Genomic DNA, 21,820 nt, shown 5'->3' with positions numbered 1-21,820 from the left:
GTGGTGGCAAAAAAAAAAAAAAATTAAAATACATACCTTTAAGAGAAAAGCACTTACGTAAAGAAGGCTGTCAATAAATTCACATCAGACCGTTAGGACAATAAAAGTCGTGTAAGCGTAAGAGAATGAAAAAATATTGCAAGATTACATTACAGATTTTACATGTGCATCTACAGTTGTAGAACCTCTCCTTGGATCTATTCAGGATTGCAAAGAAGACTCCATCAGTTTTTGTTGGTGTTCTGCTTGCTTATGGAACATCTTTATAATAAACTGGAGACTGCCACCAAAACAGAAGGAAAGAAATACACTACACTCTTCCAGTGCAATAATGTTACATAAAAGTGAAACCCCTTAGCATTTTCCTGCCCTTCAATAAGCCAGTTGTTTTCTCCCTAGCCAGAGCTGCTGGGATTGCGGTCACAGTGAAGAATGATTTTAGTGGAAAGCAGCAATGGCTGGAGCAGGGGAAGCTAGGTTTACAGAACTGGGATCTAGTAATTAGACAGCTCTAGAGGGAAGCATCAGGAACTAGATTTAAATGTCCCCTTCTCCCCTTCCAACTAGATCAATCACAGGGACCACAGCAAAGAAGTGTCTCTGGTGGGAACCAGGTTCAAAATCATGAAAGATGAGCAGTGGTGGGTGGCAGGAGAGAGGAGTTTTAATGGCCATATTTGTAGTCAGGAAGGAATTTCCCCCCAGCTCTGATTGGCAGAGACCCTGTAGACAAAGCTCATTACAGGATCAGGGCCCAAGTTACTGAGTTGTATGTTATAGGATTCAGAGTAACAGCCGTGTTAGTCTGTATTTGCAAAAAGAAAAGGAGTACTTGTGGCACCTTAGAGACTAACCTATTTATTTGAGCATAAGCTTTCGTGAGCTATTTGAGCTTATGCTCAAATAAATTGGTTAGTCTTTAAGGTGCCACAAGTACTCCTTTTCATGTTATAGGATGTTATTAAGATGTGAAAACAGCACTTTATAAAAGAAATGCTGAGTTATTCTTAACTACAGCAGAGATAGCAGCCAAGTAGCAGCCAGACTACAAAATGTGCCAAACCTAGAATATAATGTATTCTGTTCCATCTTTCTTCTATTATTTCTTCTATTTGCCTTCCCCTCTTTTTATAGTCTATATAAATATCCTCTATCTATGTCTCCTAATTAAAGTTTTGAAGTCTGTGCAGGGTCCCTCATAATTTCATTTTTTAGGAAAAGTATATTAATCATTACAAGCTAGTTATTGGAGCTCCTCCCTCCCCCTTTCAATATCAAGATACAGTAAAGTGCAAGAGAACCCATGGAATCTCTGTTGCCCTAAGGATGTCACACACATGACAGTTTACAACTGGAAGTGCTGAAAGATCAAAGACCTGAGCCCATTTCCAAATCTACAGGTTGGGAATAGGTCCATTATCTCCCAATACTAGCTCTTTCCTGGGTTTGTTTTCAATATACATTGATAGAATGTCTGTCTTAATGGGAAGTCTGACCTGGAAAAGCAGAGCTGGATTAAGGCAGATGGGGATGTAGGCACACTCCCATGTGAGTCCCCCACGGCTCTCTCCCCCACACCCTTGTGGCCCTGCCTCTGCTTGCACACTGGCACTCTGGTCCATGACTGGGATTAATAGTGACAAGGGTAAAATTCATAAATCTGCTGGGCTGGTGAAGAAGCTGGGCCTCCCCCAACTCGAAACTATCTCTCCCAGTTACCAGGCAAGTTAGTGTCCATCCCAGAGGAAGACTCAGCCCCACCCCTTGACACGAGCAGGATGAGAGGTGGCAGCAAGACTCTTTCCATTTCTCCCAGTCATCTCCCCTTGAGCAGCAGGGTTGGAAGTTAACAACCCATTTAGATGAATGGGGCAGTTAGCACATCTCTCAACAATTGTTTCATGTTCTTTGCAAGTTGAGGTAGAATGTCTTTTAATCAGTTAGGGTCTGTCTAAACAGGGAAATTATTCCAGAATAAGGTAGGATGTTGATTTAAAGTACTCTAGTTATTCCAGAATAACACTTTGTGAGGGCACTCTTATTCTGGAACCAGTGGGCCTGCATGACTATGGGGGGAGGTACAATTTGTATATTAAAGATGTGAACAGAATTTAGTCCCTCCTTTATTTTGTATCATTGGTAAAAGGAGTTTTTATGTAACTGCACTGAGGAAACTGAAGTACTGTTTTTAAATTATGCCTTGGTGTTGTCATAAATCCAGAGATGCTAAGGCCAAAGGGGACCATTGTGATTATCTACTCTGACCCCTTGTATAGGAGAGACCATAGAACATCTCCAAAATAATTCCTAGAGTATATCTTTTAGAAAAAATATCCAATCTTGATTTAAAAATTATCAGTGATGGAGATTTAAAACTGGAACAGATGCAGAGGAGGGCTACTAGGATGATCAGAGAAATGGAAAACCTACCAGAATGAGACTTAATGATCTTGGCTTGTTCAGCCTAACAAAACAAAGGCTGAGGGGAGATACGATTGGTCTCTATAAATACATCAGAGGGATAAACAGCAGCAAGAGAGAGGAGTTATTTAAATGAAGACCCAATGTTAGCACAAGAACAAATGGATATAAACTAGCCATCATAAGTTTAGGCTTGAAATTAGACAAAGGTTACTAACCGTCAGAGGAATGAAGTGATGGAACAGCCGTCCAAGGGGAGCATTGGGGGAAGAAAAAACTAACTTGTTTCAGGATTGAGCTTGATAAGTTTATGGAGGGGATGGTATGATGAGATTTCCTACAATGGCATATGGCCCACCTATCCCTAACAGCCTGAGATGGGACTCTAGATGGGGAGGGCTCTGAGTTACTACAGACGATTCTTTCCCAGGTGTCTGGCTGATGGATCTTGCCCACATGTTTGGTGGGTCTAACTGATCACCGTATTTGAAGGAATTTTCCCAGGTCCGACTGGCAGAGGTCCAGGCTGTGGGATTTTTTGCCTTCTACTGCAGCATGAGGCATGGGTCAGGTGCTGGTTTGAATTACAGTAAATGGTGAATTCTCTGTAACATTAAGTCTTTAAATCAGTATTTAAGAACTTCAGTAACTCAGCCAGAGCTTACTACAGGAATGGGTGAGTGAGATTCTGTGGCCTGTGATGTGCAGGTCAGACTAGATGATCATAATGGTACCTTCTGGCATGGGTGGAGATTGGGGGTAGCATGTAGGGGTGCCACCCTCCCAACTGTATACCATAGGTTTTCACACTGTGGGGCATGCCCCCCTAAAGGGGGTGAGGAGGAATGTTTAGAGGGATGAGCCTTGTTGTGCATGGCTGGCCCATGCTGCCAGGCATTGCTGCTTGCCCCCCTAAATGTTCCTCTGTGTCCCCATAGGGGAGCACACCCCACAGTGTGAAAACCTCTAGTATACGTTCAGGGGGGCAAGTAGCAAAGCCAGGTGACTTGGGCCAGCCCCATGGGGGAAGAGGGAGGGGAGGCTTGGGCCAGTCCCAGACAGGGGGGATCAGGGAAGGAGCACCACTTCCATCCCTGACTCACTCATTAAGTACACTGTAATTTAAGTACCACTAACAATCAGTAACTCTGGAAGTTAGACCTATACCTATTGTTAATAGTATTAAGCCCCTTGCCCCAAATATAGACTTCTGACCTTAAAGTCTATGAGTCCATGAGAATTCACCACAATGCTTGGTAAATTGTTTCAGTGGTTAATTTCCCTCACAATTAAAAATTCATGCCTTATCTACAGTCTGAATTTGTCTAGCTTCAACTTCCAGGCATTGTTATACCTTTCTCTGCTAGACTGAAGGGCCCATTATTAAATATTTGTTCCTCATGTAGGTACTTACAGGCTGTAATCAAGTCTCCCCTTAACCTTTTCTTTGTTAAGCTCAATAGATTGAGCTCTAGTCTATCACCATAAGGCATTTTTTTAATCCTTTAATCATTCTTGTGGTTCTTCTCTGAACCCTCTCCAATTTATCAACCTCTGTCTTAAATTGTGGGTACCAGAACTAGACACAGTATTCCAACAGCGGTCCCACTAGTGCAGAATACTAAGGTGAAATGACCTCTTTGAGATGCCCTTATTTATGTATCTCAGGATTGTATTAGTTTTTCTGGCCATAGCATCACAGTGGGAGTTCACATTCAGCTGATTATTCACCACAACCCTCAAATCGTTTTCAGAGTCACAGCTTCCCAGGGTACAGTCCCTCATCCTGTAAATATGGCCTCCATTCTTTGTTCCCAGATAACTGAGTAAGCAGTAAGAAAAGGAGTACTTGTGGCACCTTAGAGACTAACAAATAAATTGGTTAGGCTCTAAGGTGCCAGAAGTACTCCTTTTCTTTTTGCGAATACAGACTAACACAGCTGTTACTCTGAAACCTGAGTAAGCAGTATACATGTGAAGCAACTTTCAATATTTTTGGCATTAAATCTACATAGATCCCCTCCATTTGGGAAGCATTTATCACAGATGTCCCCGCTCCTTGTATTCAACTGTGAGGAATTACATCCATTAGTTGGAGTGGGTGGGAGAGGAGATGTTTTAGTGGTATGGGCCTCTGCTTAATATCTACCTATAGGAATTTCCAGATGTGTGTAACCTATATCTTAAAAACAGAGAGCAAATCTTTGCTGCAGCAGGTATGTTATAAACCCACAAGCACAATTTACTGTGAGATACTCCCTAAACAAAATAGGAGAGAAGATTGATAGGAGATAACTTTATTTACCATTTCTCAGTCAGTAAGGTACATAAGGTCCTTCCACACCACTAAAGTGCTATATACCTTCAGTGTCTACACTGAAGCACTAAAGACTGGTAGGAAAAGAAAAGCTACATCCTTTAAGAATTCCAGGAGACTGTTTTGAGAGGGGATAAGTGCCAAGGTGTCTGGCCTAACAAACTTGACAGGGACTCATTAAAGGCCCAGCCCTGTGAGAACGCTGTATATGGTGCTTGTTTGCATTTGCAGGACTGAGCCCATAATGAGTGCCCATACTGTTGTTCATAGAGCTTTAAAATGAAGCCCCTGCCCTCCTCTCTGTAATAACTGCAAAGCAAGGACACAGCTGATCACCAGCAATGAAACTGCAGTTGAACACACACCTATTACAAAGATGCATGGCTCTTCGGCAATTTATCGATGAGGACCTGGGGTTGGGGACACCAGGGCATTAAATCAAATGACTGAATAGATTAGTTGATTGCAAAGAAATGCCTGTAATCAATAAGCAAGGAAAGGAAAGGAAAGCTATGCTAAAAGACACAGAATATAAACACACCATGCCTGTTAGGGAACAGTGTTTACAGTCTTTGAAACAAGCCACACAGTTTTGCTGGTCAATGTACATAGAGGCAAACAATGCCATAAATGGAAAAGGAGGACTTGTGGCACCTCAGAGACTAACAAATTTATTTGAGCATGAGCTTTCGTGAGCTACAGCTCACTTCATCGGATGCATGATGAATTTGTTAGTCTCTAAGGTGCCACAAGTCCTCCTTTTCTTTTTGCGAATACAGACTAACACGGCTGCTACTGGGAATGCTATAAATGGTTACTGATGCCTATTTAGCTGGAGCTGTGGTTTAAATAGTTAACAGCCCAGTACGGGCATGGCCCAAACTGCAAGATTCAAAGATAGGTTTCAGAGTAGCAGCCATGTTAGTCTGTATCCGCAAAAAGAACAGGAGGACTAGTGGCACCCTAGAGACTAACAAATGTATTTGAGCGTAAGCTTTCATGAGCTACAGCCGATGAAGTGAGCTGTAGCTCACGAAAGCTTATGCTCAAATAAATGTGTTAGTCTCTAAGGTGCCACTAGTCCTCCTGTTCTTTTTAAGATTCAAAGAGGAATGCACATCCAGAGCGACCCCCCAGCTTCCCGGTCAAGAAGGGTCACCCTGTACTTTAATGGGAAAAGTACATTGCTCAGCAATAGTGCAGTACCAATCCTCCAAGACCTGAGAACTATTTTATTCAGGGAGTCCCCTTCCAAAGGAAGGCAAAGGCATATCATGTGAACCAAATGGTCTAAGGAGAATCCCTAACTATTAATTACAACAAACAACAACAAAACAAACAAACCCATCGCCACCACCACACAAGCCAAGTGTTCTGGTGGTTTTTGTGAGGACTGCCTTCCCCCGCACTCCACCAAACAACCACCAGGTGACTACGCTTTCGGGTTATCACCTTTATTTACAAAAAGAAAAGGAGGACTTGTGGCACCTTAGAGACTAACCAATTTATTTGAGCATGAGCTTTCGTGAGCTACAGCTCACTTAGATGCATCCAATGAAGTGAGCTGTAGCTCACGAAAGCTTATGCTCAAATAAATTGGTTAGTCTCTAAGGTGCCACAAGTACTCCTTTTCTTTTTGTGAATACAGACTAACACGGCTGTCACTCTGAAACTTAGGAAGGATTCTAGCCAGTGTCTTTCAAATGCCTGTAACGACAGGAGAGGGGAAAGTCCGGCGCATCATGATATAAAGAAAGGGACTCCATCCAATAATGATTGGCATCTTCCACCTGAGGATTGTCCAGCTTTCTAATGTTTTGCATACGGGCCCCTCTTTGTATCGGGCCAGCCCCCGTGTGGGATTCCCTCCCCGGAAATCAGAGTGTCCCCTGTGAATTTCCGCCCCAGAGAACTTGCTTTCCAATCGGTTCTTTTATTAAGCGGGAAGCTGTTTTCGGCACGACGCGCCGTTCGGATCGTTCAGTCACCAGCCGAAGGGTTTTGTTTCCCCTAATAACCCCCCCCCCCAACCAATTGCGCGTTAAAGCCATTGAAACATTTTCTTCCGCAGCCCTTCCCGAGCGCCCCGTGGGGCGGGAGCGCCGAACACAGGGCAGCCTGGTAACCCGACACGTCTCTCCCTGTTTCTCTTGACTTGCCCGCGTCCAGGCGCCCCATCCCTCCTGCCCATCCCAGCCACACGCCAGCGCCAGCAGCGTGGGTTGCTGAGAAGACCCCGGGGAATAAAGCTCCCCGGGGATGGGGGCGGGCGCAGCAAAGATTCGCACTTTCCCCCTCCTGAGTCCATCTCCGTCCTAAGGAAGCGACTATTATCTGTCCCCCCCCCCGCGTGCATCCTAAAGAGACCGGCTGGCTCGGGAAGCCTTTGATCGCCGGAGACCAACCCCCATCCACCCCCGGGGCGGCTGGCCTCTGCGCTCCCAGTATAAAGAGGAGCGTGGCGAGGCGGCCTCTCGGAAGGGGAACCCGAAGGCGCCAGTCTCTCCAGCGCAAGCCGCACGCTGGGCGGAGCCCCATGGATCTCTACCCCACCCAGCATGCAGCCCACGGGGGGGGCCGGGCCCCGCCGGAGGGCCGCTTCCCCGGCAACTTCCCCACAGGTAGGTCCCAGCGCCGTGCGCGTCGCATCCCCGCTGCGCCCCAGCGCTAGCTCGGCCTAGGCGCGCGTGGCTGACTCGCGTTGTCTCTCCGCAGCCAGGAGCGAAGGGGCCGGAGGTGGCTGCCCTTCCCTGTCCCCGGATCTCAGCCCGCCCGCCCCGTTCCCCCCGGACGCGGCTGAGCTGGTGCCTTCCATCTCCCAGCGCAGGAAAAGGACCAACTTCACCGCGGCTCAGCTGGAGACGCTGGAGCTGGTCTTCAGCGACACCATGTACCCCGATATCTACCTGCGGGAGAAGCTGGCGGCCATGACCCAGATCCCGGAGTCCAGGATCCAGGTGAGTGGGCGACTGGGGCGCCGGTGTCGGGGGTGAGGGTGAGGCCAAGGATCCCGCGAACTGTCTGCCTCCAAAGGCGCCAGGCGCTGCCTGCGCGCTCTTCCCTGCCTCCGCGGCTTGCCCTGCCGCACGGGGCTCGGCCCCTGGGCCTCGCTCCTCCGCCCGGAGACCCGGGACGCTGCTCCCGTCTAAGGCTGGAACAAAATGGCTCGCTCACTCGCCATCCGGCCAAACCCTGCTGGGCTAACTAAGCCCTCCGGTGACCAGCGCTTTGCAGCGGCGAGCACGCTTATTCTCTGGGCCTGCCCCTGCCAGCTCCCCGCCACCGCCCGCTCGGGTTCCTCACACCGCCCGGTAACCCACGGCTAACAACCGATCTCTTCCCAGGTCTGGTTCCAGAACAGACGGGCCAAGTCCCGGCGGCAGCGAGGGAAACCTTGCAGCAGTCCGGGAGCCGCGGAGCCTTTCCCCGGCCCCAAGGCTCCTGCCAAAAATGCATATCCACCGGTGGGCATCCGGCAGCACCCCTCCCGCACAGAGCGGCACGGTTACTCCCAGGCCCCCGTGGGCCCTTCAGGGGCTGCCTGCGCTACCCGGCCGCCTTTTCCCAGCAACCACGCGAGCACTAGCGGGAAGGCGCTGGAGGGTTATCCACCGCATTACGCGCTGTCCGGAGTAGCCCAGATCATTCAAATAAAAGAAGAAAACGCGAGTCCGTACCAGTGGCCCTCCAACCTGCCCTTCCAGCCTGGGCTCGGGGTGGACTTTGAGAGCGTCCCTCCGAATAGGACGGTCGGACCTGAAATGAATTTTCTAGTGCCCTCCCTGCCCCTTTCAGCTGGTGCGGGTAGATATGGCGGTATGGGGAAGCTGTGTGGTCCTCGCTCCCAAACGCCCCAGACCATGTGTGGACAATATTCGCCCATCTCTGATGCAGAAGACACCAGCAGCTATTCCGAGTCAGGCTCCGAGTGGGAAGAGAGCACCCTAAGTGCCTTCCGAGGAATCTGAAGGGACCATTCAAGATCCGCAGGGGGTAGGGGAAGGCAAAAGGAAACACGTGTAAAAGTTAATTTTTAAGCAACTTTTTGTAACCATGGAGTTCTCCAAACGGCGAATTTCGGGGGTATCTTTTAGAGTGCTAGGAATAAGTCTTGTAAGTCACAGGCCCCTTATGAAAAGGGCATTTATTTGTGAGCTCAGGTGTCCAGCAAACAAAACTGCCAACCCACCACCTGGTGTAATTTTATCAGCCAGACGACCTCCACCTCATCAAAAATATTTTACCTAGGAAAGGGAGCCATAGCAAGAATTAAGTCCGTGCTAGTGACAGGGAAGCAATTAGAAAGCAAGTTCTTAGTTTTCTTCTTTTTAAATAACTTGTATGTATAAACAACACTTGTTTGGTTTTTTACTGTAGCCTAATAGACAAAGGGGAGCGACTATCGCCCAACTCCACACTTTCTTAACACAAAGCCATTAAGAGGTCACTGGTGAAACTAACCAAGAGGGAAGCTGGAGGTTACCATAATCCTAGAAATGGCATAATATTTTAAACCCCACTTCCCTCTCACCTCTCTTCCTAAAAGTTTCCTAGCAGCTGTTGAATAACATGTTGCTTTCACTGAACCCTAAGAGGTTCCTAAAACTCCTTTTGCTGCCTGTCGGGAGGGAGTGAGTCACACCCAGGATCACCGGTGTGTGTAATAGATGCATGGATGTACTGAGCCATTGAAAGCTTCTAAAATAAAGCATCTTCGCAGATCGCTGCACTGTAACTTAATCACAAGGTTTTAGAGTTGCACTATTAAGAGCCACATAAGAATATGACTGCCTAGTTTGGTGTAAATATGACTACAGCTGTGTGTGGGCTAGGGTTAGTAAAGGCATAAACAGTGGTGGAGGGAGAGGAAAGTACCATGTGCAATGTTCTCTTATTTGTAATTAAATGACATTTAGTCTTCTTAAATGTGTAAGACTTTAGATTATTGCATAGTTAAGAATACACCCAATATCACAAATGTTAGAGCGTACAGAAGACCTAATATTTCTGGGTGGTTTTCCCCCTCCAACCCCCTTAAGAGACATACAAGTGTTATTTGAATACAGTGAAAGTGTGTGTAGCAAAAATGACCATGATGGATACAAAACTCCAAAACATCCTCTCGAGGATGAAATTAAGTGCAATAGTAAAACTTTTTAATGTTACCTATTTATTTTAAGTAAGGTGTGTGTGTGTGTCTTGTAAAACTGCCTTCAGATGAAAATACAGCTTGGCTTTTAAAATAAGAACAGACTATGATACTCAGTTGACCTAGCAAGGAAGATAAACTGGCTAGCTTTTTAAAAATTCTACTAGCTTATTTATTTTTGCATCTTTATTTAACCTTGTGTAAAAGAATTAGGAAACTCCTGGTTCTATGTTTTGGAAAACCTGTGACATTTCTTTTTGAGAAGAAAAATAAAACAATCATTTGTTATACTATCTTGCTTTTTCTTAATGTGCCATTTCGTAAATTCCTGAAAGCAGGGATCAACTCCTCCACTATGTTGCATTTATAGTGTAGAGCAGACCCAGTCTAAAAGGGGAGAGGTACTGGAGTATCCAATCTGCAGCTTCTGTTGCTAAATCAGGTCAAGAAACATCAGCTTTGATAGGTTGCAGCTCAAGATTGAATTAAATAGCAGGTTTGAACAATAGGCAACAAAATGTGTTAATTTACCTCAGTCATAATTTGATTAGCATAAATGTTGCTGGGGGGTGGGGAAGGAGAGTAAATCCTAACTGCCCTTCTAGCAGTGCAAAAAAAAAAAAAAGTTTTGAAACTTTGATTGAGCCAGCAGACTATGTAAATCTAAAGTGCCCTACCACCCCATGAATTAGCTTAGATGTTAACCAAAATGACACAAAAATACATCAATCTTTCTTCTGTTAGTGTCCTCTTAACAGGGCTAGATAGTAAACTCTCTTTGCAAGGCACTCTACAAAATTCCTTTTCAGAAGGCCCTAACCTCTTGCAAATACTTACACGTATTTAGCTAAGTTTTAAGCATCTGAATAGTCCCATTTATTCCAATAGTGCTATTCAGCTGCTTTCATGTGACTATATAATTTTCAGATTTAGTGTCTTGAAACCTAAACTGGGGTTCAACTAATATGGGGAAAATTCCCACAGGTGAAAAGCCAGTGTAAACTGAACCTATGCTTATTCTGACTTTAAAATGTTAAACATTAGAATATCTTCAATAATTAATGAAGATTTACCACAAGAGGTATGTAATAATAGCTAGCCAGGTCAACCAACTGTTCCTGTTACCTCAGATGAGGTGACTGGGAATTTTGTCTCCTGTCTTTCCTCCAAACTGGCCTGGAGGAGCTTTTCAAAAGTGAAACAAAACTCCAGGATCACATAACATTACATTCCCCACCCAAATAATATCTTGGCCTAGGGCAGGGGTGGCCAGACTTACTGGTCCTCCAAGCCACTTACACCAATCTTCAGAAGTTTGAGAGCTGGGACACACCTGTCAGGACTTCAGCCCTGCAGGAGGTGCCTGACAGGGCTTGGGGTTTCAGCCCCACTGCTGTTGAAGCCCCATAACTCAGCAGGTGCACCCCATTGGGCTGAAACCCCAACCTCCCCCGCCCCCCCCAGGCAGAAGCCTCTACCCCACCACCCTGCTGCAAGGCAGAGGTCCTGAGCTCCCCTCCACCAGTCTAATAGGTGGAAAATGGGGAGGGGGCTTCACTAGCTGCACTTTAATGATAAAAGAGCCACATGTGGCTTGAGAGCCAGTTTGGCCACCCCTGGCCTAGGGTGACTGTGGACAAGGTTCATTTTCCAGCTGGAGTAAGTGAGGAATAAAGGGCTAGATTCTCTCTTGCACTTTGTCCCCTTTGCTTTGCCACCACTCTTTTGGCACAAAGAGGCCTTGATCCTCTTGTGGGGGGACCCCTAATGACTCTGTTGCCAGCATAGATAGCTCCTATGGCAATCCCATTCTTGGACCAAGGGGAAGTAGTATTTCTGTAGCATGCTACATTCAAACAAACCCTGGAGGGCTGATGACTCTTTGGGAACTATTGCTAGGTGGCATAGTTTAGAGGCTCCTGGGTTGCTCTAAACTACACTGAGGTTGGGGCTAGCATAGAACTAGACAGGGAATCAAGGAGTTACAACTGGCTCTCGGATGACTCCCTCCTCTGCTGTGACATGTGGTAGTCCTGCTAAAGAAAGAATGTGGGCCTACATTTTTAAGTGACTTGCTAAAGGCTACACATGCAGGTGGTGGCAGAGCTAATAACACCTCCTGAGAAATCAGTTCTAAGACCCATAATTATCCACTAGACCATGGTGCTGCTTGTACAACTACTTCAAATTTTTGTACCTAATTAGGTCAAATTAAAATAATAATGCTTACCTAACACTCTGAAATCTACAGATGGAAAACCCGTGTGTAAATACAGAGCATTATTAGAGATATTTGTTGAGGGGGTGACTAAGGACTTGTTGACAGAGGTAATTTGTCCTGGCTGTAGCCATTGATGGCCAGCCGGCCAGCGTAGCTGTGCTATGTAAATGATTACAGATTCCATGTCCAAAGGGACATCTGTGATCATCGGCTCTTTCTGTATAACAGTCCATAGAACTTCCCTGGAATAATTCCTGTTTGAACCAGAGTATAACTTTTATAAAAACATTCAATCTCGATTTAAAAAAAAATCACCAGTTGAGGCTACACAGGTACAGCTACTATAAACAGCAATTTACAATGGTACCACTTACCCCAGTTTCAAGCAGGGGTAAACCACCTGGGTAAAAATTGTGGCTTATTAACATCTACACTAATAGATATTTTTGCTGGCTGTTCATGGCTGGAAAGCAGTATGGACAAGGCCTGAGTTCCATAGTAACATGCTTTGTACAGTGTAGACTGAATGAGGCAGGTCTCTTTAGGAGCCATTACTAGTTTGGGAAACCGAGCTAATTTAATTTAGTATGCATTCCATCTATTTTATATGGTCTTCATTTACTTACCTAGCAGGAGAAAATGAAGGATGTCAAAAAAATCTGTGGAAATTCCAAAATCAATTAACTTTGTTTAAAATACCAGTAACAATTGCTAAGTGACAATATTATAGTAACCTATCACATCATTTAGAAAGCCCAGGCACTTAAAAGTAATTAAATTAGTAAGTTAGGACATCATAAAACTTATACTTCCCACATGTGTGTTTTATTAAGTATAAAGAAATGGAAGATTTCTTACCCAAACATTTCTTTCTAGTAGTAATATCCCCCAGAATCTATAACGAATGGACTAAGCCTTTTTCCTGCAGAATTCTGAGCTTTTGTTGTCAGAGGCTCCAGGAATAAAATCTGTCCCTCACTTCCTACCACCAGAAGAGTTCTTCCAAAGCTGCAGAGATACTCAAGCACAATATGATCATCATCACTAATGCACTTACCTTTACACAATTTCATCACAGTTTGGAAACCTAAAACACATTCTGGCAATCAAGACAACTGCTAGGGTGGATCAGATTGAGATGGAACTACCAGAAAGGAAATTGCTGGGTAAGGAATTTTCCATTCTACTATAGAGCACATCCCATAGCAAGTGGAATGTAACAGTATATCACGTAAGCGAGGAGGGAAGGAGTAAGGCAGAATTATTTTGTTTACATTAAGGTAGAATAAAAGATATAAATTCCTTCATAAGACACTTTTTAAAATTAAGCAATTATTTGGTAACCACCATATGCAGCTCCTTTCTAGCAAAGGATGCCTCTGCAGAAGAAGAGAAACCTCCTTTCTAGAGTTCAATAAACGTATTGAATGATTTTGAGGCTATGAGGGCCTGGTGTTTTGGATGGAATGAGATCAACATGACCAATATGTATATAAAGAGGAGTTGTCAAGCATTTGAACCTGGAGCCTCTTGTACATAAAGTGAGAATCAGACTTGTAGACCAAGCAAGCTACTTGGAAGCAACCAAGCTATTTGGTTTCCACCAAGCAGATCTTCTTTACCCATGACAAGTCTAATTCTTGGTCTTTAGATGGTCACTCCATGGTATAGTTCTTCTTGAAAGATATGAGGCTTTTAATCAGGGCTTGAATTAGGGGCTTGCAAAGGCTTGGTGTCCCAATACATTTTTGATGTGGCTATGTTGTGCTCCTGAATCTAGACTTTCTTGAAAAAAAGACTCTAGCCTTCATGATTGAAGAGATATTTTTCCAAATGTGAACTAAATGTAAACTGAAGGAGTAATGCCTACCTGAGTTTGTCAGAGAGCCTGAAACAATAACTCTAAGAGCTCTTTCACGTCATTTAATTTTAATTTCACTTAGGTGTTAACTCAGATGTTCAAAGATGACAATTTAAATGGGAACATTGCTATTTCCTTGCTGGTCAAAGCATGTCAGAAAAAGAGAAAAGTGGTCATGTGAAGAACTGCAGTACTGGGAAAGAACTTTTTTGGCATCAGGAGTGGACTGCACTTGGTAGAGTACCACCACTTAGGGCTGGTCTGAATGCACTTTTTGTATTGATGTAACTATACTGGACTGCAACAATTAAATCAGTACAAAAACTGTGCATAGACTCTTTGATATACTTAAATCAGTTGAACCCCCTATTGTAGATGTAGTTATACCAGTATAAAAATATTTAAATTTCAGTACATTTACTGAAATAAGCTATATCAATAAGCACTTTTCTATTGCTATTTCCACATTAGAGGTTGCAACTATTTCACTTTCTAACCAATATAGTTAAATTCTGTAGATAAGCCTTACATTTACCCCACAGTCTGACCTGTGGTTCCAACAAGTCAGAGGGCAAAAGCAGGGGCCCAGGAAATAATATGAGCACTACCAACGGATAGCCAATCCTGCAGAGCCCAGCAGTGCATCCAAGTCCCACCAAGGAGAAGTGAAGCAAGGGGATCCAGTAAAGCCCTGTAAAGTACTTGTAAGGATAAGCTAAGCCGAGGAGACCAGCGGGTAATCTGAGTCACTCAGAGAGGAAGATGAGCCCAGCAGTGGCCACTTAATAATATTTTAAACATCTGCATGATCTAAGTGGCATTTCACTTTGAAATCTTAAGTGGACAGAACTCAGAAGAATACCACTCCCCCTTGGTCAAGTTTGATCCCTGTTGCTAATTATGCCTGCTTACCTGCGTACAAAGCTTGGGAAACTTTACCGACTGCCCTTAGTCTCGGGGACTATGGGATCTTTTGGGCATGAGTCCCCTTCTAAAAGGGTGACTGTGTCTTTCATCTTTGGGGCAACTGCTGTACCACCCTTTGGTACCAGCGATGATGGTTCCTGTAATTTATGAGCTTTCCTTGTGGCTTAACTTAACATTTTAGTGTTACTGGCAGTTCCAATACATATCGCATGAGGTCCACTAAAGAGGAGAGTATGAGAAGCCCAGCTTCTAAGTCTGTTTGGAGGACAGATATTTTCCCTTAGTTTTGGGACCTTCTTCCTCTGTTTTGCCTTATCAGCCTTGCAGCTATAGTATAAAAACATGCAAAGGAAGAAAAGTATGTGGCTCTGTTGGCCTTGACTGAGCCTGGGTGCTTCTCTGCTGCTGTGTACTCTCCTCTTTAGTGGAGGGCAGAGAGAGCCCAGCAAAGGTACTGAACTGGAGGACCCAGAGGGTTGAAGCCTCAATGCACAGGCAATCCTACAATGGAGAAGAGGGAAAGAGGAGGACTAGAAATTGAAATGGGATCATTACTGCCTGAAAATTGAATACAAATAAAATATATAAAGCAAACTGGTTGATTTGTTCCAAACTACTAACTTGTTCCACTGCTGAAGGGAGAACTTAAAGTGGTGGAAAGTGTGGTAGGTCTTAGGGCCAGAGCCCCCAACAACAACACATGACCACCTCCAAACTCTACAGGGAAGAGGCACTATCATTTCTTACTGATTGTGGGAGAATTCTAGGATGCATATTTCATCACAACACAACAATCTGACCGTACATAAACATTATTCTTATATTAGTGATCTCAAGATTTAAACATGACATCCTTTTGGAAGAGCAATGTAAAAAATTCATTTAAGTTCACATTAAATACACGTATTGTTCTACCCTCAAATACAAGTGCACACGTGTAGTTTTACCATAAAAATCAATATTATGCAGTTTTTCCTACAGTAATTATAGGTAATTTCAACAAAAAATCTCAGCAACTTTCAATTGATATTTTCTGTTTAAGAGTATTCTTTGAAAGAACATATTTAGATATCAAAATCAAGATAATATATACAAAAACACTGCTACCATCACTCAGAGATAAGATTGTGGTATGGTGATGAAAATATGTCTCTCTTTATATTTGATAAGAGCATGTGTATTATGTAGACATTGGCCTATCTGGCAGCCTGATATTAGTACACTAAAGTCCTGATCCGAGCATGCAAGCAGTCCCACTGACATCAGTCAGTACCTCAGTACCTTGATGCAGTGGGAAAGACTGAGCACCCTGTGGTTAACCCTACTGTCAATTCAAAGAATATGGCTGATTGGTTCTGGCAGAGGACACATTCCGTTCTCTTTACCAGATGGAAGATAACACCACAAAGTAACAGGGAAGTAGGGTGGAAAGGGGAAGCATATAAAAATATTCTAGGGTCAATCCTCACAAAATGACAAATTTAGGTTTAGATTTGTAGATTACCATATGCAACTCATTAGGATTACCACTTAGTACTATTCTGTAATTTCCCTTGTTGTTTTTAAAATCTCTCCTAAAACACTCACCTTGCCAAGCAAGCAAAATGCTTCATTTTTATAAATTAATTATGCACACTTTTTCTGTTCAAATGAAATTGGACCTGCCTTTCAGTGCAAGAAGTTTGCATTTTTGTAAAATATATCAACTCTCATAGGTCAATTTATTTAGAATTAGAAATGTCATTGAGAATAAAAGATTTATGGATTTCTTAATTAACAGAACAAGTTTAGGTAAATATAAACTCTGCACTAAAGTTTTGCAGTGGCACAATACCATCACAATACAGAAGCATTTTTTAAACTATACAAAATTCCAAAATTGAAAATAACGTTTACATTTTCTTTATACATGAACATATAAAAGACCTCATTTCATGAGGCATCCAAAAGAATCAAAACATCTCTACAGCTATCTCTGAAAATTCAAATCTGGAAACAATTTATTACACTGAAGCTTTACAAGACTATTAAACAAACAATCCAATAACCACTTTTTACAAGATTAACATTCCAGAATACACTTGGAGGCATTTTTAAAAAACAGTTCACAACACTGGTTATCTCATTTATTATCAAAATCTTTTTATTTATATATGTTGGGTACTGTTGAATAACCAGTTATCTAAATTGAAAGTTGTGCAAACAATAAAAAATGGAAAACCAATATGTTATCAGTCATTTGTATAAAATATCAATTACAGGACTTTTTGCCCTGTATGGAGGGAAAAAGCCATAGCAAATATGTTCCTGGGAATTTAGCAGTTATGTTTTTCTATTCCTTCATTAGACTCCTTATATAAGTTATGATAAATTAAACATTCCAAAAAGATATTAACTGATTTATAGAGCAGCCGGTATCCAAGTGTACAATATCTATCTATTCACTCTCATCTATTTTCTGTCCATATTCTGCTGCTGTTTTGTAAGGTCAGGAATATACATACTGCTTCACCACACTGTAGACTAAAGTCTGAGATGGTGACTCTCAGGTAATAGAACTGTAGCTTTCAAGAACAAAGGACTGCCATACAGCCACTGATTTGTACCATTTCCTCTTCATTGTCTTTAACACATCAATAAAGCAATCTGCATGAATTGGGCAAAATTTACCCAAACTTTTAAAAATAAAGTTGATATATTCTTAGTTGAAATTGCATGAAAGCATATTCATATACTTCCAGTTTAAAATAAAAACGGTAGTTACTAATAGAAGTTAGCTCTTAGCAAAACTACTGTATGTATATAACAAATGGAAAAATCTAATGTACGCAGGCCAGTAATGCTGGTTTCTTAAGAAGCAGTACAGTTTACCTAAAATGGCCTTTTTAGAGGTTTCTTCTCCCTTATCTCCCCGCAGTTAGGATATTTGGTGAAGCCTATGTTAAAGAAGAGGATTTCACAGAATTACATGCTGTACACTTGAAATAGACATCGTTTTCAGTCTCTGTTGGTGTTATTGGCTGCAAAGGCATGTAAATTTCCCATCTGGCTCAGGCCACTCTGAATATGTGCAACATGGATCTCAACATTATTCTGAAAACAACTAAAGAAAAGAAAGAACGGTTAAATCTCATATTTTAAGACTCAATTTATTAACTTATCACACCTGAACATGACTATAATGAACACCAACTGCCTTCAAGACAAGGTATGAACATAGGAAGTAGTAAAAGTTTAGAAGGGCCAACATGCCAGAGAGCAAGATCTCTTTATCAAATTCTGTTACTGTAAGAGAAAAGAGCAAAAAACATTATCTGGGCTACAGCCCTATGAAGCTAGTAGAAAGGTTCCTATACCTACATGCCAGTGTATAGGTTTTGCATGATTGAAGTTCACAGAAATATATGAATATCATGGTCTCCGATGATTAAGTATAAAGAAGGAAAGCCTCAAATTATTTAAATCCACTGCAATGTGTGATTTGTAATTCTGCATATAGTGAAGTTTAGTTAAGAGTGGAGTTTTTCCAAAGGGGAAAAAACTGCTATAATAAATGATGCCACCACTGTACTATGTTCTATGCTTTGGATAATTTAGAATACATTTACTAGTTGGAAAAAAAATGATAATTTTTCTTTTAATATTTAAATTATGGCTGTTCATTATTCACAGTTAACTCACGCGATTAACTCAAAAAATTAACTGTGATTAAAAAAATTAATCACGGTTAATTGCACTGTTAAACAATAGAATACCAATTGAAATTTATTAAATATTTTTGGATGTTTTTCTACATTTTCAAATATATTGATTTCTATTACAACACAGAATACAAAGTTTACAGTACTCACTTTATAGTATTATTTTGATTACAAATATTTTTGCACTGTAAAAATGATAAAAAGAAATAGTATTTTTCAATTCACCTCAGACAAGTACTGTAGTGCAATCTCTTTGTCGTGAAAGTGTAACTTACACATGCAGATTTTTGGTTACATAACTGCACTCAAAAACAAAACAATGTAAAACTTTAGAGGCTACAAGTCCACTCAGTCCTACTTCTTGTTCAGCCAATTGCTAAGACAAACAAGTTTGTTCACATTTACGGGAGATAATGCTGCCGGCTTCTTATTTACAGTGTCACCTGAAAGTAAGAACAGGCATTTGCATGGCACTTTTGCAGGTATTATGCAGGCAAGGTATTTACGTGCCATATATGCTCAACATTTATACGCCCCTTCATGCTTCAGCCACCATTCCAGAGGACATGCTTCCATGCTGATGATGCTCATTAAAAAAATAATGTCTTAATTAAATTTGTGACTGAACTCCTGTTTTACCCACATTCTGCCATATGTTTCATGTTATAACAGTCTCGGATGATGACCCAGCAGATCTGACAAAACCCAAAGAAGGTACCAATGTGAGATTTCTAAGGATAGATACAGCAGTTGACCCAAGGTTTAAGAATCTGAAGTGCCTTCGAAAATCTGAGAGGGATGAGGTGTGGAGAATGCTTTTAAATGTCTTAAAAGAGCAACACTCCGCTGCAGAAACTACAGAACCCGAACCACCAAAAAAGAAAATCAACCTTCTGCTGGTGGCATCTGACAGATGATGAAAATGAACATGTGTCAGTCCACTCTGCTTTGGATCGTTATCAAGCAGAACCTGCCATCAGTATGGACGCATATATTCTAGAATAGTGGTTGAAGCATGAAGGGACATACGTATCTTTAGCGCATCTGGCACGTAAATATCTTGCGATGCTGGCTACAATAGTGCCATGCAAATGCCTGTTCTCACTTTCAGGTGACATTGTAAACAAGACGTGGGCAGCAGTATTTCCTGCAAATTGTAACCAAACTTGTTTGTCTGAGCGATTGGCTGAAGTAGGACTGAGTAGACTTGTAGGTTCTAAAGATTTACATGGTTTTATTTTAGAATGCAGTTATTCTTTGTACATAATTCAACATTTGTAAGTTCAACTTTCATGATAAAAAGAGATTGCACTACAGTACTTGTATTTGGTGAACTGAAATATACTATTTCTTTTGTTTTTTACAGTGCCAATATTTGTAATAAAAAATAAATGTAAAGTGAGCACTGAACACTTTGTATTCTGTGTTGTAATTGAAATCAATATATTTGAAAATGTAGAAAACATCCAAAAATATTTAAATTGTATTCTATTATTAACAGTGCGATTAATGTTTTTACCGCCTGACAGCCCTAATTTAAATCTTCTTTAAAAACAATTACATACATCAATAACTACTTGTTCAAATTAAAGATACATTTTGAAAGACTGAATGGCAAAGGAGATTCTAGTTTATACTGGATTAATTTAAATATATATTTTAATATTCTTTTTATATCTACTGAAGTTAGGTAGCCTTTTTCAATAGGACTATTCCTATAAGAACTGCAGAATTAGACTCAATTATATAAATAAATAAACATTTCAGCTCTGAAGTGTGTTAAGAATATGTAATCATGAAAGATGCATGTAGGAACAAAAATATGTATGTATCATTATTAAAAGTTAATACCTGATATTGGAAGAATCTATTGAATTCTTGATGTCATTTAATGAATCTGTTAGTGATTTAAATTCAAAGGAATTCAGGTCACCTCCTTCTGCTAGACACTACAAGAAATTAAGAAACAAATTTAGAATTGACTCTACAATTCTACTACATAATTTTAATTTCTATTCAAATACATGTTTTGACTTAGTTCAACACAGAAATTTGACTGATGCCTATGGGTTGCCAGGGCTTTAAAATGTTGTGTATTATGTGTGAGGAAACATTAGAAATTTTTAGTAAACAATTTACCTTAATCTGCAGTAATATTGCTGTAAGTCTAGAGATCAGATCCGTCAGGTTTTCATTTTCCACACAAAGATGTCCTGTTGTCGATGCATTTGCTTGTCTAACAATCTCCTGAGCTTCTTCTTCACATCGGCGCCTCAGATCTGTTGGCTGGTCTGCAGGCTGGAGGCCTTGGTCTGGAGCAAGCTACACAGATATAATTAGAAGTAAAGATTAAGGGTCTGATTCTACAGCTGGTGTGCGGGTGAACTGGTAGTCAACTTTAAAGGGAGTTTCATAAGTGAAGAGCCTGCAGAAATAACCAGGCCCTCATACTGTTAACCAAAACTGTCCATTGACATCAATGAGAGTTACTGATATTCGGAAAGAGAGAAGTGAAAGCATATATGGCCCCAGTTACTTAAAGTTTGGCATTTGTGTCTAAATGGTCCTTTTCTATATATGAAATTTCAGTTGACTTATTTATATGTTAAACACAATGCCAAATAAACTAAGAGGTTAGCAACATATTACCTCATAACAGTACTGTTGAACCTTATGCAAAACTTTGTTTAGGTCCTTATTCAGTTGTTCTAGATCTAGAACAATAGTTGCATATCTTCTCTGAAACTCAATGCTGATGGGCATAGAATAGGATTTCTGTGAAGAAGACAATAAAGCATATAAAGTTTATAAATCACAAACACTATACATCTTTATTTACTAAAGTTGCACTTTACTGTCTAGATGCTTTCCTTGGATGACTAGTATCACCTTTATCTTGTCCTTCTTGTGAAATTTTAAGTAGAGAGTTTATACACCAATTCTTTTCACCCAGATTTGTTCTGCTATTTCTCCAAAATACAAATGACTTAGCTCAGTGGTTTTCAACCTTTTTTCATTTGCGGACCCCTAAAAAAATTTCACATGGAGGTTTGGACCCCTTTGGAAATGTTAGGCATAGTCTGAAGACCCCCAGGGGTCTGCGGACCACAGGTTGAAAATCACTGTTCTATGGTAACAGTAACCTTTCGCGGACCTCCTAGACATGAACTGCGGACCACAGGTTGAAAACCACTACTTAGCTAAATGAATTTAATTGGCTTAT

At 41.7% G+C, this 21,820-nt stretch overlaps 2 protein-coding genes across 6 annotated transcripts in view; one reads left to right on the top strand and one right to left on the bottom strand.

Moving 5' to 3' along the window:
- The first annotated feature begins 7,025 nt into the window (after positions 1-7,025).
- MIXL1 (Mix paired-like homeobox) lies at positions 7,026-10,182 on the top strand. 2 transcript variants are annotated; one of them, XM_043543561.1, is made up of 3 exons: positions 7,026-7,359; positions 7,561-7,695; positions 8,083-10,182. In XM_043543561.1, the coding sequence occupies exons 1-3, from the start codon at positions 7,297-7,299 to the stop codon at positions 8,704-8,706; spliced, it is 822 nt and encodes a 273-aa protein (XP_043399496.1). In that variant the 5' UTR covers positions 7,026-7,296; the 3' UTR covers positions 8,707-10,182. The 2 variants fall into 2 exon arrangements, with proteins under 2 accessions (XP_043399496.1, XP_007071822.2); XM_007071760.4 differs by having other exon boundaries at positions 7,059-7,359; positions 7,454-7,695.
- A 6,407-nt stretch (positions 10,183-16,589) lies between these two features.
- Positions 16,590-21,820, bottom strand: part of LIN9 (lin-9 DREAM MuvB core complex component) — a 57,245-nt gene continuing 52,014 nt past the window's right edge. For all 4 annotated transcript variants that reach the window (XM_037895619.2, XM_043543560.1, XM_037895621.2 and 1 more), the window contains 4 exons: positions 21,247-21,372; positions 20,737-20,919; positions 20,449-20,546; positions 16,590-17,999 (listed from right to left, as the gene is read on the bottom strand). In XM_037895619.2, the coding sequence (XP_037751547.1) occupies positions 17,894-17,999; positions 20,449-20,546; positions 20,737-20,919; positions 21,247-21,372 (513 nt within the window). In that variant the 3' untranslated portion in view covers positions 16,590-17,893. The remainder of the gene's footprint in view (positions 18,000-20,448; positions 20,547-20,736; positions 20,920-21,246; positions 21,373-21,820) is intronic.

This window comes from Chelonia mydas, chromosome 3 (assembly GCF_015237465.2).
Source record: "Chelonia mydas isolate rCheMyd1 chromosome 3, rCheMyd1.pri.v2, whole genome shotgun sequence".
NCBI lineage: Eukaryota > Metazoa > Chordata > Testudines > Cheloniidae > Chelonia > Chelonia mydas.
This window is presented reverse-complemented; position numbering and strand designations above follow the sequence as displayed.